The 17,561-nt window shown below is 36.0% G+C and overlaps 1 protein-coding gene across 1 annotated transcript in view; it reads right to left on the bottom strand.

The window, feature by feature from the left end:
- lamc3 (laminin, gamma 3) overlaps positions 1–17,561 on the bottom strand; it is a 318,369-nt gene that overhangs the window by 174,454 nt on the left and 126,354 nt on the right. The window contains exons 5-6 of the mRNA XM_061966493.1: positions 14,502–14,690; positions 3,421–3,538 (exon numbers count right to left, since the gene is read on the bottom strand). Of these exons, the coding sequence (XP_061822477.1) occupies positions 3,421–3,538; positions 14,502–14,690 (307 nt within the window). The remainder of the gene's footprint in view (positions 1–3,420; positions 3,539–14,501; positions 14,691–17,561) is intronic.

Raw genomic sequence — 17,561 nt, 5'->3', positions numbered from 1 at the left:
AACTGCCGGTGCAACAAAGACGGCAAGGAGAAGTGGAGCCCCGTGAATGAACTCAAAACGGCACATTCTGAAGAGACGGTCAGAAAGTGAAGATGGTCGGTAAAACATCATCTATGCAACATTTGGACCAAAGAACCACCATTACATGTTACACTATATGGCCAAAAGTATTTGGCCACCCATCCAAATGATGAGAATCAGGTGTCCTAATCACTTGGCCCGGCCACAGGTGTATAAAATCAAGCACTTAGGCATGGAGACTGTTTCTACAAACATTTGTGAAAGAATGGGCCGCTTTCAGTGATTTCCAGCGTGAAACTGTCATAGGATGCCACTTGTGCAACAAATCCAGTCATGAAATTTCCTCGCTCCTAAATATTCCAAAATCAACTTTATTATAAGAAAAGTGAAGAGTTTGGGCCTTTTCAAGGCAAAAAGTGATTTTCAAGGTAAAAGTGTATTTTCAAGGCAAAAACTGATTTTCAAGGTAAAAGTTGATTTTCAAGGCAAAACTGATTTTCAAGGTAAAAACTGATTTTCAAGGTAAAAACTGATTTTCAAGGTTAGGGTTAAATTTTCAAGGCAAAAAATGATTTTCAAGGTTGAAGTTAAATTTTCAAGGCAAAAAATGATTTTCAAGGTAAAAGTAGATTTTCAAGGCAAAAGTAGATTTTCAAGGCAAAAACAGATTTTCAAGGTAAAAACTGATTTTCAAGGTAAAAACTGTTTTTCATGGCAAAAGTTATTTTCAAGGTAAAAGTTGATTTTCAAGGGAAAAACTGATTTTCAAGGTAAAAAAAGATTTTCCAAGGTAAACGTTGGTTTTCAAGGTAAAAGTGTATTTTCAACGCAAAAACTGATTTTTAAGGTAAAAGTGTATTTTCAAGGTAAAAGTGTATTTTCAAGGCAAAAACTTATTTTCAAGGTAAAAACTAATTTTTACGGTAAAAGTAGATTTTCAAGGTTAAAGTTAAATTTTCAAGGCAAAAAATGATTTTCAAGGCAAAAGTTGATTTTCAAGGCAAAAACTGATTTTCAAGGTAAAAACTGATTTTCAAGGTTAAAGTTAAATTTTCAAGGTAAAAAATGATTTTTAAGGTTAAAGTTACATTTTCAAGGCAAAAAATGATTTTCAAGGCAAAAATAGATTTTCAAGGTAAAAACTGATTTTCAATGTAAAAACTGATTTTCAAGGTAAAAGTTGATTTTCAAGGCAAAAACTGATTTTCAAGGTAAAAGTTGATTTTCAAGGCAAAAACTGATTTTCAAGGTAAAAGTTGATTTTCAAGGCAAAAACTGATTTTCAAGGTAAAAACTGATTTTCAAGGTAAACACTGATTTTCACGGTAAAAGTTAAATTTTCAAGGCAAAAACTGATTTTCAAGGTAATAGTTGATTTTCAAGGTAAAAGATACATTTTCAAGGCAAACACTGATTTTCAAGGTAAAAGTTGATTTTCAAGGTAAAAGTTAAATTTTCAAGGCAAAAACTGATTTTCAAGGTAAAAGTTGATATTCAAGGCAAAATCTGATTTTCAAGGTAAAAGTTGATTTTCAAGGCTAAATCTAATTTTCAAGGTAAAAAGTTGATTTTCAAGGTAAAAACTGATTTTCAAGGTAAAAACTGATTTTCAAGGTAAAAGTTGATTTTCAAGGTAAAAACTGATTTTCAAAGTAAAAACTGATTTTCAAGGTAAACGTTGATTTTCAAGGTAAAAGTTGATTTTCAAGGGAAAAACTGATTTTCAAGGTAAAAACTGACTTTCCAAAGTAAAAGTTGATTTTCAAGGTAAAAGTGGATTTTCAAGGTAAAAGTGGATTTTCAAGGCAAAAACTGATTTTCAAGGTAAAAGTAGATTTTCAAGGCAAAAACTGATTTTCAAGGTAAAAGTTGATTTTCAAGGCAAACACTGATTTTCAAAGTAAACATTGATTTTCACGGTAAAAGTTAAATTTTCAAGGCAAAAACTGATTTTCAAGGTAATAGTTGATTTTCAAGGTAAAAGATACATTTTCAAGGCAAACACTGATTTTCAAGGTAAAAGTTGATTTTCAAGGTAAAAGTTAAATTTTCAAGGCAAAAACTGATTTTCAAGGTAAAAGTTGATTTTCAAGGCTAAATCTAATTTTCAAGGTAAAAAGTTGATTTTCAAGGTAAAAACTGATTTTCACGGTAAAAGTTAAATTTTCAAGGCAAAAACTGATTTTCAAGGTAAAAGTTAAAATTTTCAAGGCAAAAGCTGATTTTCAAGGTAAAAGTTAAAATTTTCAAGGCAAAAGCTGATTTTCAAGGTAAAAGTTGATATTCAAGGCAAAAACTGATTTTCAAGGTAAAAACTGATTTCCAAGGCAAAAACTGATTTTCAAGGTAAAAACTGATTTTCAAGGTAAAAACTGATTTTCATGGCAAAAACTGATTTTCAAGGTAAAAGTTGATTTTGAGGGGAACAACTGATTTTCAAGGTAATAACTGATTTTCAAGGTTTAAGTTAAATTTTCAAGGCAAAAAAATATTTTCAAGATAAAAGTAGATTTTCAAGGCTAAAAGTAGATTTTCAAGGCAAAAACTGATTTTCAAGGTAAAAACAGATTTTCAAGGCAAAAAATGATTTTCAAGGTAGAAGTTAAATTTTCAAGGCAAAAACTGATTGTCAAGGTAAACATTAAATTTTCAAGACAAAAACTGATTTTCAAGGTAAAAATTAAATTTTCAAGGCAAAAACTGACTTTTAAGGTAAAAGTGGATTTTCAAGGCAAAAACTGATTTTCAAGGTAAAAGTTGATTTTCAAGGTAAAAGTTGATTTTCAAGGCAAAAACTGATTTTCAAGGTAAAAACTAATTTTCAAGGTAAAAGTTGATATTCAAGGCAAAAACTGATTTTCAAGGTAAATACTGATTTGCAAGGTAAAAGTTATATTTTCAAGGCAAAAACTGATTTCCAAGGTAAAAGTTGATTTTCAAGGTAAAAGTTGATATTTAGGGCAAAAACTGATTTTCAAGGTAAAAGTTGATTTTCAAGGCAAAATCTAATTTTCAAGGTAAAAACTGATTTTCAAGATAAAAGTAACATTTTCAAGGCAAAAACTAGTTTTCAATGTAAAAGTTGATTTTCAAGGTACAGTACATAAATCACATTACGAAAAGTATTTGTACGTACCAAAAAGGTGAGTACTTAATGGGGTGCCTTGAGGAACGCCTCAGTTATGTAAGTCACTAGTTAAGACCCCAGAGTTTTGTTTGCTGGCAAGGTGAAAATTGTCCCTAGTTTGGGTTTTGTAATAATTCTGTCAAAATTGAAAGGATGAATACATTTAGTAGGAGAGTTAAAGTGCATTCATTTATCTGATGTGCGCCAGAAATCATTGGTGGGACAAAACAAGCATCATCACTTCCTGGGAAGCTCATCGAGGAGCCGCTCACCTGCAGCCACCGGGGCCGAGCGAGTGGAAGCCATCTTGACAGATGTCGCACTTGTCCCCCGTTACGCCGCCGGCACATACGCAGCGGCCCTCGCCGTCACACTGGAGACTGGCCGAGCCTGAGGCGGAAGACGGGCGGGGTTACAGGCGGGCAGAGACATAAAAGGACATGAAATGACAGCTCATAAGGCTGTGAGGGATCAATAGTTCTTTAATAAATGGGAACAACACAACACCCGCTATTGGATTCGTGTTAGGGCAACAGCAGGCTGGGCGGGCGGGAAATGATCCGACACGCCGCCGCTCGGGTTAATGGAGAGAAAGGAGCGACTGGGGCATTGCGGCCCGGCGAAGAAGGCGAGCCGGATGGAGTCTGTTATCACATTTGATCGATAGGAAGGACTGTCGAAGCCCCCGTGCAATCACCTCACGCCATTTAGGAGGGAGATTGGAAACATACTCTCTCTCTCTCTCTCTCTGTGTGTGCGGGTGTGTGTTCAGACGCATCTTTATTCCCACGACGCAGCAATTTGCAAAATAAGACATCAAAACGAGACTAGAAGAGGCAATTCTTGAAGAAATTGCGTGTGAATGCTCCAATGCTGGAGTTGAAGTGAAATGCTGACAGAATGTAGTATGAATAGATGAATAGTTTGAATGTTGGAACTGTTTGAATGTTGAAGAGTTTGAATTTCTAGAAAAAAACGGGATTTGGTTTGGAACTTGGGAAAGTGTTAGTTGTAATGTCCAGGCTGAGTGGAATGTGTTGATGTTGGAATGGTTTCAATGGGTTGAAAAATGTGGGAATTGTGCAACTTAGAAAAATGTCCCATTCATTTCAATGGGACGTCCAGGAAATTTGGGAATTTTGGGAAAAGCGGGATTTAAAAAAAAAAAGATTACGAGCATGAATATCCTGAATGAGCTGAATGGGTTGGTGTTGGAATTGTTTAAATCGGTCAAGAAAGGTTGAATTAGTAACTGTTTTTGATTGAGAAATTCCTGGAATTTCGGGAAAACCGGGAATTTATCTAGTTCCTTAACCAACTCGGTTTTTGTCCTGAATATGAGGAGTGTTTTGACGGCGGAACGGTTGAAATGGGTTAAAAAATGTGAAAGTCGTAGTCGAACTTAAGAAGGGTGGAAATAGGTTACCAAAAAAACGGGAATTTCTGGAAATGTGTTGAATGTGGAATAATTGTAGTTTGAATGTCCAGAATAAGTTGAATGTGTTGAAGGTGGAATGATTTGAATGGTTGGAAAAATGTGAGAATTGTGCAACTTGGAAAAATGTCTCATTAGTTTCAATGCGAATTTCCTGGAATTTTGGGAAAAGCGGGATTTTTTTAAATAAAAGTATTAGGAGCATGAATGTCCTGAATGAGCTGAATTGGTTGATGTTGGAATTGTTTATATCGGTCAAGAAATATTGAATTAGTAACTGTTTTTGGTTGAGAAATTCCTGGAATTTCGGGAAAACCGGGAAATGATCTAGTTCCTTAACCAACTTGGTTTTTGTCCTGAATATGAGGAGTGTTTTGACGGTGGAACGGTTGAAATGGGTTGAAAAATGTGAAAGGAGTAGTCTAACTTAAGAAAGGTGGAAAGTGGTTACCAAAAAACGGGAATTCCTGAAAATTTGTTGAATGTGTAAAAATGGTAGTTTGAATGTCCATGATGAGTTGAATGTGTTGAAGGTGGAATGGTTTGAATAAGTTGAAAAATGTGGGAATTGTGCAACTTGGAAAAATGTCCCATTAGTTTCAATGGAAATTTCCTGGAATTTTGGGAAAAGCGGGATTTCTTTGAAAATGATTAAGAGCATGCATGTCCTGAATGAGCTGAATTGGTTGATGTTGGAATTGTTTAAATCGGTCAAGAAACGTTGAATTAGTAACAGTTTTTGATTTAAAAATTGCTGGAATTTCGGGAAAACCGGGAATTTATCTAGTTTCCTTAACCAACTTGGTTTTTGTCCTGAATATGAGGAGTGTTTTGACGCTGGAACGGTTTAAATGGGTTGACAAATGTGAAAGGAGTAGTCGAACATAAGGAGGGTGGAAATAGGTTACCAAAAAAATGGGAATTCCTGGAAATGTGTTGAATGTAGAAAAATTGTGTGAAGGTGGAATGGTTTTAATTGGTTGAAAAATGTGGGAATTGTGCAACTTGGAAAAATGTCCCATTAGTTTCAATGGGAACTTTCTGGAATTTCGGGAAAACTGGGAATTTATCTAGTTCCTTAACCAATTCGGTTTTTGTCCTGAATATGAGGAGTGTTTTGACGGTGGGTCGGAAAATGTGAAAGGAGTAGTCGAACTTAAGAAGGGTGGAAATAGATTACCAAAAAAACGGGAATTCCTGGAAATGTGTTGAATGTGTAAAAATGGTAGTTTGAATGTCCAGAATAAGTTGAATGTGTTGAAGGTGGAATGATTTGAATGGTTGGAAAAATGTGAGAATTGTGCAACTAGGAAAAATGTCTCATTAGTTTCAATGCGAATTTCCTGGAATTTTGGGTAAAGCGGGATTTTAAAAAAAAAAGTATTAGGAGCATGAATGAGCTGAATTGGTTGGTATTGGAATTGTTTAAATCGGTGAAGAAACGTTGAATTAGTAACAGTTTGTAATTTAAAAATTGCTGGAATTTCGGGAAAACCGGGAATTTATCTAGTTCCTTAACCAACTTGGTTTTTGTCCTGATTATGAGGAGTGTTTTGACGCTGGAACGGTTTAAATGGGTTGACAAATGTGAAAGGAGTAGTCGAACTTAAGGAGGGTGGAAATAGGTTACCAAAAAAACCGGAATTTCTGAAAATGTGTTGATTGTAGAAAAATGGTAGTTTGAATGTCCAGGATGAGTTGAATGTGTTGAAGGTGGAATGGTTTGAATAGGTTGAAAAATGTGGGAATTGTGCAACTTGGAAAAATGTCCCATTAGTTTCAATGGGAACTTCCTGGAATTTCGGGAAAACGGGGAATTTATCTAGTTCCTTAACCAACTCGGTTTTTGTCCTGAATATGAGGAGTGTTTTGACGGTGGGTTGGAAAATGTGAAAGGAGTAGTCGAACTTAAAAAGGGTGGAAATAGATTACAAAAAAAACGTGAATTCCTGGTAATTTGTTGAATGTGGAAAAATGGTAGTTTAAATGTCCAGGATTAGTTGAATGTGTTGAAGGTGGAATGGTTTGAATAGGTTGAAAAATGTGGGAATTGTGCAACTTGAAAAAATGGCCCATTAGTTTCAATGGGAACTTCCTGGAATTTTGGGAAAAGCGGGATTTTTTTGAAAATGATTAAGAGCATGCATGTCCTGAATGAGCTGAATTGGTTGGTGTTGGAATTGTTTAAATCGGTCAAGAAACGTTGAATTAGTAACAGTTTTTAATTAAAAAATTCCTGGAATTTCGGGAAAACCGGGAATTTATCTAGTTCCTTAACCAACTTGGTTTTTGTCCTGAATATGAGGAGTGTTTGACGCTGGAACGGTTTGAATGGGTTGACAAATGTGAAAGGAGTAGTCGAACTTAAGGAGGGTGGAAATAGGTTACCAAAAAAACGGGAATTCCTGAAAATGTGTTGAATGTGGAAAATTATTAGGAGCATGAATGTCCTTTAATGAGCGGAACTGGTTGGTGTTGGAATTGTTTAAATCGGTCAAGAAATGTTAAATTAGTAACATTTTTTAATTGAGAAATTCCTGGAATTTCGGGAAAACGGTAATTTTTCAAGTTCTTTAACTAACTCGGTTTTTGTCCTGAATATGAGGAGTGTTTTGACGGTGGAACGGTTGAAATGGGTTAAAAAATGTGAAAGTCGTAGTCGAACTTAAGAAGGGTGGAAATAGGTTAACCAAAAAACGGGAATTCCTGAAAATTTGTTGAATGTGGAAAAATGGTAGTTTGAATGTCCAGGATGAGTTGAATGTGTTGAAGGTGGAATGGTTTGAATAGGTTGAAAAATGTGGGAATTGTGCAACTTGGAAAAATGGCCCATTAGTTTCAATGGGAACTTCCTGGAATTTTGGGAAAAGCGGGATTTCTTTGAAAATGATTAAGAGCATGCATGTCCTGAATGAGCTGAATTGGTTGGTGTTGGAATTGTTTAAATCGGTCAAGAGACGTTGAATTAGTAACAGTTTTTAATTAAAAAATTCCTGGAATTTCGGGAAAACCGGGAATTTATCTAGTTCCTTAACCAACTTGGTTTTTGTCCTGAATATGAGGAGTGTTTTGACGGTGGAACGGTTGAAATGGGTTGAAAAATGTGAAAGGAGTAGTCGAACTTAAGAAGGGTGGAAATAGTTTACCAAAAAACGGGAATTCCTGGAAATTTGTTGAATGTAGAAAAATGGTAGTTTGAATGTCCAGGATGAGTTGAATGTGTTGAAGGTGGAATGGTTTGAATGGGTTGAAAAATGTGGGAATTGTGCAACTTGGAAAAATGTCCCATTAGTTTCAATGGGAACTTCCTGGAATTTCGGGAAAACCTGGAATTTATCTAGTTCCTTAACCAACTCGGTTTTTGTCCTGAGTATGAGGAGTGTTTTGACGGTGGGTTGGAAAATGTGAAAGGAGTAGTCGAACTTAAGAAGGGTGGGAATAGATTACCAAAAAAACGAGAATTCCTGGAAATGTGTTGAATGTGGAAAAATGGTAGTTTGAATGTCCAGGATGAGTTGAATGTGTTGAAGGTGAAATGGTTTGAATGGGTTGAAAAATGTGGGAATTGTGCAACTTGAAAAATGTCCCATTAATTTCAATGGGACTTTCCTGGAATTTTGGGAAAAGCGGGATTTTTTTTTTAAATTATTAGGAGCATGAATGTCCTGAATGAGCTGAATTGGTTGGTGTTGGAATTGTTTAAATCTGCCAAGACATGTTAAATTAGTAACTGTTTTTAAATGAGAAATTCCTGGAATTTCGGGAAAACCGGGAATTTATCGAGTTCCTTAACCAACTTGGTTTTTGTCCTGAATATGAGGAGTGTTTTGACGGTGGAACGGTTGAAATGGGTTGAAAAATGTGAAAGGAGTAGTCGAACTTAAGAATGGTGGAAATAGGTTTACCATAAAACGGGAATTCCTGGAAATTTGTTGAATGTGGAAAAATAATAGTTTGAATGTCCAGGATGAGTTGAATGTGTTGAAGGTAGAATGGTTTTAATCGGTTGGAGAATGTGGGAATTGTGGAAGTTTAGAAAAATTGGACAATTAATTTTGAATGGGGAAAATGGGGAAACAAAAAAAAAAAGGAAAAAAAAAAGGAATTATGGAAAATCCTGGAATTTTTTTAGAATTTTTGAAGTAGAGCACATAATTCCTAAACAGGTTGAATATTTGGGAGTTGGAACAGTTTAAATCAGATGAACAATGTAGGAATTGTGGAACTTTGAAAAAAGCCCCATTCATTTCAATGGGAATTTCGTGGACATTTGGGAATTCCGGGAAAAGTAGGAATTTTTTGAACTAGGAAATTATAGTTTGAATGTGCAGGATAAGTGGAATATGTTTAAGGTGGAATGGTTTGAATCGGTTAAACAATGTGGGAATTGTGGAAGTTTAAAAAATGGACAAATCATTTTAAATGGGGAAAATGTCCCTGAAAACTGGAAATTCTTGAAAATACGGCAATCTTTTTTTAATTGTTGAAAGAGAGAACACAATTTTGAACAGGCTGAATCATTTGGAGTTGGAATAGCTTGAATCAGATGAAACATGTGGGAATTGTGGAACTTTGAAAAATGTCCCATTCATTTCAATGGGAATTTCGGGAAAAGTGGGAATTTTTAGGAGAATGTTAAAATATTTGAATGTTCTGAATGAGTTGAAATGGTTTGTGTTGGAATTTTTCAAATCGGTCAAGAAATGTTGAAGAAGTAACATTTTTAGTTGAGAAATTGTATTAAGGAATTCCAGGAATTTCGGGAAAACCGGGAATTTTTCCAGTTCAAACAACAACTTTGTTTTTTGTCCTGATTACGAGGAATGTTTGGACAGTGGTTGAAGTGGGTTGGAAAATGTGGAAGAAGTAGTCGCCAGAAAAAAGGAAAAAAAATAAAAGGTTTGGAAAAAAAGGGAATTCTGGGAATTCCTGGAATTTTTTTTAATTTGTAAAAATCATAGTTTGAATGTCCAGGATGAGTTGAATGTGTTGAAGGTAGAATGGTTTGAATCGGTTGTGGAAATTTGAAAAATGGACAATTCATTTTGAATGGGAAAAATGAAAAAAAAAAAAAAAAAAAAGGAATTATGGGAAATCTGGGATTTTTTTTATTTTTTTATTGTTGAAGTAGAGCACACAATTCGCAAACAGGCTGAATATTTTGAAATTGGAACAGTTTGAATCAGATGAAAAATGTGGGAATTTTGAACTTTGAAGAATGTCCAATTGATTTAAATAAAAATGTCCCAAAAATTGGGGAATTTCCGGAAAAGCGGGAATTTAAAAAAAAAAGGTAAAAAAAAAACTTGAATGTTGTGAATGAGTTGAAATGGTTGGTGTTGGAATTTTTCAAATCGGTCGAGGAATGTTGAAGTAGTAACATGTTGAATTGAGAAATGGTATTACAGAATTCCTGGAATTTTGGGAAAACCGAGAATTTTTACAGTTAAAAAAACAACGCCGTTTTTTGTCCTGATTAAGAGGAATGTTTTGGCAGTAGAATGGTTGAAGTGGGTTGAAAAATGTGGAAGGAGTAGTCAGCAGAAAAAAAGGGAGTTTTGGGAATTCCTGGAATTTTTTTGAGCTTGAAAAAATTATAGTTTGATTTTCCAGGATGAGTGGAATGTGTTGAAGGTAGAATGGTTTGAATCGGTTGAAAAATGTTGGAATTGTGGAAGTTTAAAAAATGGACAAATCATTTTGAATGGGGAAAATGTCTCTGGAAATTGGGAATTCTTGGAAATCCGGGAATTTAAAAAACATGTTTAAAGAGAGCACACAATTTTGAACAGGCTAGATATTTTAGAGTTGGAACAGTTTGAATCAGATGAAAAATGTGGGAAGTGTTGGACTTTGAAAATGTCCCATTCATTTCAATGGGAATTTCATGGACATTTGGGAATTTCGGGTAAAGCGGGAATTTTTTGAGAAATGTTAAAATACTTGAATGTTCTGAATGGTTGGTGTTGTAATTTTTCAAATCGGTCGAGAAATGTTGACGTAGTAACATTGTTAATTGAGAAATGGTATTAAGGAATTCCAGGAATTTCAGGAAAACCGGTAATTTTTCCAGTTCAAAAAACAACTTAATTTTTAGTAAAACGGTTGAAGTGGGTTGAAAAATGTGGTAGGAGTAGTCGCCAGAATAAAAGGGTGAAAAAAAAAAAGTTTTGGGAATTCCTGGAATTTTTTTTAACTTAAAAACATAATAGTTTGAATTTCCAGCATCGGTGGAATGGGTTGAAGGTGGAATGGTTTGAATAGGTTGAAAAATGTGGAAATGGTGGATGTTTGAAAAACAGCCAATTAATTTTGAATGGGGAAAATGTAAAAAAAAAAAAAAAATTACGGGAAATCCAGGAATTTTTTTTATAATATTTTGAAATAGGAACTGTTTGAATCAGATGATGAGGGCTTCACGGTGGCAGAGGGGTTAGTGCATCTGCCTCACAATACGAAGGTCCTGAGTAGTCTTGGGTTCAATCCCGGGCTCGGGATCTTTCTGTGTGGAGTTTGCATGTTCTCCCCGTGACTGCGTGGGTTCCCTCCGGGTACTCCGGCTTCCTCCCACTTCCAAAGACATGCACCTGGGGATAAGTTGATTGGCAACACTAAATTGGCCCTAGTGTGTGGATGTGAGTGTGAATGTTGTCTGTCTATCTGTGTTGGCCCTGCGATGAGGTGGCGACTTGTCCAGGGTGTACCCCGCCTTCCGCCCGATTGTAGCTGAGATAAGCTCCAGCGCCCCCCGCGACCCCGAAGGGAATAAGCGGTAGAAAATGGATGGATGGATGGATCAGATGAAAAATGTGGGGATTGTGGAACTTTGAAGAACGTCCCATTCAATTCAATGGGAATTTCAGAAAAATTGGGAATTTCGGGAAAAGTGAGAATTTTTGTTAAAAATGGTAAAAAAAATCTTGAATGGTCTGAATGAATTGAAATGGTTGGTGATAGAATTTTTCAAATTGGTCGAGGACTGTTGAAGTATTAAAACATTTTAATTGAGACATGGTATTAAGGAATTCCTGGAATTTCGGGAATTTTTCGAGTTCAAAAAACAACTTTTAATCGAGGATTAAGAGGAATGTTTGGACAGTTGAACGGTTGAAGTGGGTTGAAAAATGTGGAAGGAGTATTATAAGGTTTGAAAAAAAGGGTGTTTTGGGAATTCCTGGAATTTTTTCTTTACTTGAAATGTCCAGGATGGGTAGAATGTGTTGAAGGTGGAATGGTTTGAATAGGTTGAAAAATGTGGAAATGGTGGAAGTTTGAAAAATGGACAATTCATTTTGAATGGGAAAAAAGGAAAAAAAAGAAAAAAAAGAAAAAAAAAAGGAATTATGGGAAATCGGGGATTTTTATTTTATTTTTATTGTTGGAGTAGACCACACAATTCGCAAACAGGCTGAATATTTTGAAGTTGGAACAGTTTGAATCAGATGAAAAATGTGGGAATTGTGGAACTTTAAAGAATGTCCCATTGATTTAAATGATAATGTCCCAAAAATTGGGGAATTTTGGGAAAAGCGGGAATTAAAAAAAAAAAAAAGGTAAAAAAAACCAACTTGAATGTTGTGAATTTGTGTTGGAATTTTTCAAATCGGTCGAGGAATGTTGAAGTAGTAACATGTTGAATTGAAAAATGGTATTACGGAATTCCTGGAATTTCGGGTAAACCGAGAATTTTTCCAGTTAAAAAAACCCCTCAATTTTATGTCCTGATTAAGAGGAATGTTTTGGCAGTAGAATGGTTGAAGTGGGTTGAAAAATGTGGAAGGAGTAGTCGCCAGAAAAAAGGGTGAAAAAAAGGTTTTGAAAAAAAGGGAGTTTTTCGAATTCCTAGAATTTTTTTAACTTGAAAATATGATAGTTTGAATTTCCAGCATGGTGTAGAAGGAGAATGTTTGGACAGTGGAACGGTTGAAGTGGGTTGAAAAATGTGGAAGGAGTATTATAAGGTTTGAAAAAAAGGGAGTTTTGGGAATTCCTGGAATTTTTTTTTTACTTGAAATTTCCAGGATGGGTAGATTGTGTTGAAGGTGGAATGGTTTGAATAGGTTGAAAAATGTGGAAATGGTGGAAGTTTGAAAAACGGCCAATTAATTTTGAATGGGGAAAATGTAAAAAAAAAAAAAAAAAAAAGGAATTACGGGAAATCCAGGAATTTTTTTTTTTTATAATATTTTGAAATTGGAACTGTTTGAATCAGATGGAAAATGTGGGGATTGTGGAACTTTGAAGAACGTCCCAATAATTTCAATGGGAATTTCAGAAAAATTAGGAATTTCAGAAAAAGTGAAAATTGTTGTTAAAAATGGTAAAAAATTTTTTTGAATGGTCTGAATGAGTTGAAATGGTTGGTGATAGAATTTTCCATATTGGTCGAGGACTGTTGAAGTAGTAAAACATTTTAATTGAGACATGATATTAAGGAATTCCTGGAATTTCGAGAAAACCGGGAATTTTTCGATTTCAAAAAACAACTTTTAATCGAGGATTAAGAGGAATGTTTGGACAGTGGAATGGTTGAAAAATGTGGAAGGAGTATTATAAGATTTGGGAAAAAAAGGGAGTTTTGGGAATTCCTGGAATTTTTTTTTTTTTTTTTACTTGAAATTTCCAGGATGGGTGGACTGTGTTGAAGGTGGAATGGTTTGAATAGGTTGAAAAATGTGGAAATGGTGGATATTTGAAAAACGGCCAATTAATTTTGATTGGGGAAAAAGTAAAAAAAAAAAAAGGAATTACGGGAAATCCAAGAATTTTTTTTAATAATATTTTGAAGTTGGAACCGTTTGAATCAGATGAATAATGTGGGAATTGTGGAACTTTGAAGAACGTCCAATTCATTTCAATGGGAATTTCAGAAAAATTGGGAATTTCGGGAAAAGTGAGAATTTTTGTTAAAAATGGTAAAAAAACAAACAAACTTGAATGGTCTGAATGAATTGAAATGGTTGGTGATAGAATTTTTCAAATCGGTCGAGGACTGTTGAAGTAGTAAAACATTTTCATTGAGACATGGTATTAAGGAATTCCTGGAATTTCGGGAAAACCGGGAATTTTTCGAGTTCAAAAAACAACTTTTAATCGAGGATTAAGAGGAATGTTTGGACAGTGGAACTGTTGAAGTGGGGTTGAAAAATGTGGAAGGAGTATTATAAGGTTTGAAAAAAAAAAGGGAGTTTTGGGAATTTCTTGATTTTTTTTTTTACTTGAAATTTCCAGGATGGGTGGACTGTGTTGAAGGTGGAATGGTTTGAGTAGGTTGAAAAATGTGGAAATGGTGGAAGTTTGAAAAACGGCCAATTAATTTTAAATGGGGAAAATGTAAAAAAAAAAAAAAGGAATTACGGAAATCCAGGAATTTTTTTTTATAATATTTTGAAGTTGGAACCGTTTGAATCAGATGAAAAATGTGGGAATTGTGGAACTTTGAAGAACGTCCCATTCATTTAAATGGGAATTTCAGAAAAATTGTGAATTTCGGGAAAAGTGGGAGTTTTTGTTAAAAATGGTAAAAAAAATAAATAAATTGGGAATTCCTGGATTTTTTTTTTTTTTACTTGAAATTTCCAGGATGGGTGGAATGTGTTGAAGGTTGAACAGGTTGAAAAATGTGGAAGTTTGAAAAATGGCCAATTCATTTTAAATGGGTAAAATGTCCCGGAAAACCTGGAATTCTGGAAAATCTGGGAAATTTTGGAATTTGTCAAAGAAAAGCCAGCGATTCCCGAGTAGGCTGAACAGTTTGAAGTTAGAACGGTTTCAATCGGGTGAACATTGTGGAAGGTAGAGCGCGCCAAAATCTGGAGAAGAAGAACAAGAATGCTTTGGAGCGTCCATCCATCTATCTATTTTCTACCGCTTGTCCCTTTGCAGCATTGACACAAAAACAAAAATGCCGGCGCTCACCGTCTCTGTCGCAGTCGCAGGGCAGGCAAGCCTCGCCGGGCGACTTCCTGTAGTGGTTCTCCCGGCAGCGCTCGCAGTGGGCGCCGTCCGTATTGCCCCCGCAGTCCAGACAGCGCCCCCCGCTGCCCGTGCGCCGGTACTGCTCCATGTCCAACACGCACCGGTCCGATCTCCCGCTGCAGTCGCAACCTGCCGGGCCGAGACGGAGGGGAAAAAGGTCAGGCGGGAGAAGCATGAGCTGGGAGGAGGAGGAGCAGTAGAGGGGAGGAGGGTGCACTGGAAATAGACACGGGGAGAGATGATGTACTCTGGGATTGGATCATAATTTAGTTAATCTCATTTCACACAGGCCTTAATGAGGAGACTGTCGGCTGTCAAGGGGAAAGGGGGGGGCTGAGATAGCGTAATTCGTGTTTATACAAGAGCAAATTACTCAGCTGATAAGGCGGCATCACAGCTCACACCGCCTGGCGTCAAATCCCTCCTTAGTTTTTTCCCAGCCACCCCTAAAGGGGGGATTTAGGTGAAATTGCCCGTTTTATTATGAATCCAGCTCTCTGCTGTGCTAGTATTAGCCATATGCTTACCCCCCCCTGCTAATACGCCGTCTATGCAGCCGCTTGCTTTATTGAATATGAAAAAAGGAATAGTTAGCAGTCAACGGCGCGGAACAATGAGGTTCAGGGCCGGACCAGACCGTCACTAGCACATGGCCAGTAGGGCGAGTTTGAACATACAAACAGTTTTACCAGACACAACTCTTTAAATAACATCAGGGTGGCTACACTAACTGAGCAAAACAAGGTTTTTATTACAGATTATGCCAGGAAAAAGAAGCTGTTGTAGCGTGCGTACACACGCTAAATTACCATATCGACATACTGTACAGGCCAAAAGTTTGGACCCACCTTCTCATTAAATTCAATATATATTTGTTAAGGGAGATGCAAAGGTCACCGCCTCTGTCCATGGTGCTGAGGACAGAGCACCATCAGACGGGGGCAAGACACAGCTGGCAGGTGATTCGATTTCACAGGGTGGTATGTGTTAATCTAATCATCTGTTGTCTTTAACAATAAGCGGCCGGGAGCAGGAGGGGAGAGAGGATACGGACGTGACTGAAAAGTCACGTTCTGCTGGAGAAAGACTTTGATAAATATATGTACATTAAAAATTGGCACGCCTGGCTCCTGTGAAGTATGTGTCAGTGGTACGGCTAGGAAGTGACCTCTACAATATATGCTGATCATCAAAGCGCCCACAATACTGGGAGGAGAAAATGTCAATGAAATGGTTGGTGTTGGAATTTTTCAAATCGGTCGAGGGACGTTGAAGTAGTAACAAGTTGAATTGAGAAATGGTATTACCAATATTCCTGGAATTTCGGGAAAACCGGGGGATTTTTCCAGTTAAAAAAATAACTCAGTTTTTTGTCCTGGTTAAGAGGCATGTTTTGACACTAGAATGGTTGAAGTGGGTTGAAAAATGTGGAAGGAGTAGTCGCCAGAAAAAAGGGGGAAAAAAAGGGGATTGTCTATTCAGCAATTTCATTTCATAATTGGAAAGCTGCTCGCAGATTTAAAAGGATGATTAAAAAAACGTTTTGGTCTCTTTTACCTTTTTTTAAATATGGTAAAAAAAAACTTGAATGGTAAAAATGAGTTGAAATGGTTGGTGTTGGAATTTCTCAAATCTGTCGAGGAATGTTGAAGAAGTAACATGTTGAATTGAGAAATGGTAATACAGAATTCCTGGAATTTCGGGAAAACCGGGAATTTTTCCAGTTAAAAAAAACAGCTCCGTTTTTTTGTCCTGATTAAGAGGAATGCTTTGACAATAGAATGGTTGAAGTGGGTTGAAAAATGTGGAAGGAGTAGTCGCCAGAAAAAAGGGTCAAAAAAAGGGGATTGTCTATTCAGCAATTTCATTTCATAATTTTATAGCTGCTCGCAGACTTAAAAGGATGATTAAAAAAACGTTTTGGTCTCTTTTACCTTTTTTTAAAAATGGTAAAAAAAAACTTGAATGGTCTGAATGAGTTGAAATGGTTGGTGTTGGAATTTTTCAAATCGGTCGAGGAACGTTGAAATAGTAACATGTTGAATTGAGAAATGGTATTACGGAATTCCTGGAATTTCGGGGAAAACCGGGGGATTTTTCCAGTTAAAAAAACAACTCAGTTTTTTGTCCTGATTAAGAGGAATGTTTTGACAGTGGAATGGTTGAAGTGGGTTGAAAAATGTGGAAGGAGTAGTCGCCAGAAAAAAGGGTGAAAAAAAGGGGATTGTCTATTCAGCAATTTCATTTCATAATTTTATAGCTGCTCGCAGACTTAAAAGGATGATTAAAAAACGTTTTGGTCTCTTTTACCTTTTTTTTAAAAATGGTAAAAAAAAACTTGAATGGTCTGAATGAGTTGAAATGGTTGGTGTTGGAATTTTTCAAATCGGTCGAAGAACGTTGAAATAGTAACATGTTGAATTGAGAAATGGTATTACGTAATTCCTGGAATTTCGGGGAAAACCGGGGGATTTTTCCAGTTAAAAAAACAATTCTGTTTTTTGTCCTGATTAAGAGGAATGTTTTGACAGTAGAATGGTTGAAGTGGGTTGAAAAATGTGAAAGGAGTAGTCGTCAGAAAAAAGGGTGAAAAAAAGTGGATTGTCTATTCAGCAATATCATTTCATAATTTTATAGCTGCTCGCAGACTTAAGGGGATGATTAAAACAAATGTAATTGATGCGTTTTGGTGTCTTTTCCCTTTTTTTTTTTAAAATGGTAAAAAACTTGAATGGTCTGAATGAGTTGAAATGGTTGGTGTTGGAATTTTTCAAATCGGTCGAGGAACGTTGAAATAGTAACATGTTGAATTGAGAAATGGTATTACGGAATTCCTGGAATTTCGGGGAAAACCGGGGGATTTTTCCAGTTAAAAAAACAGCTCCGTTTTTTGTCCTGATTAAGAGGAATGTTTTGACAGTAGAATGGTTGAAGTGGGTTGAAAAATGTGGAAGGAGTAGTAGCTAGAAAAAAGGGTGAAAAAAAGGGGATTGTCTATTC

This window comes from Nerophis lumbriciformis, linkage group LG11 (assembly GCF_033978685.3).
Source record: "Nerophis lumbriciformis linkage group LG11, RoL_Nlum_v2.1, whole genome shotgun sequence".
NCBI classification, from domain to species: Eukaryota; Metazoa; Chordata; class Actinopteri; order Syngnathiformes; family Syngnathidae; genus Nerophis; species Nerophis lumbriciformis.
Note: the sequence above shows the minus strand (reverse complement) of the source record. Positions and strands in the feature narration are given on the sequence as shown.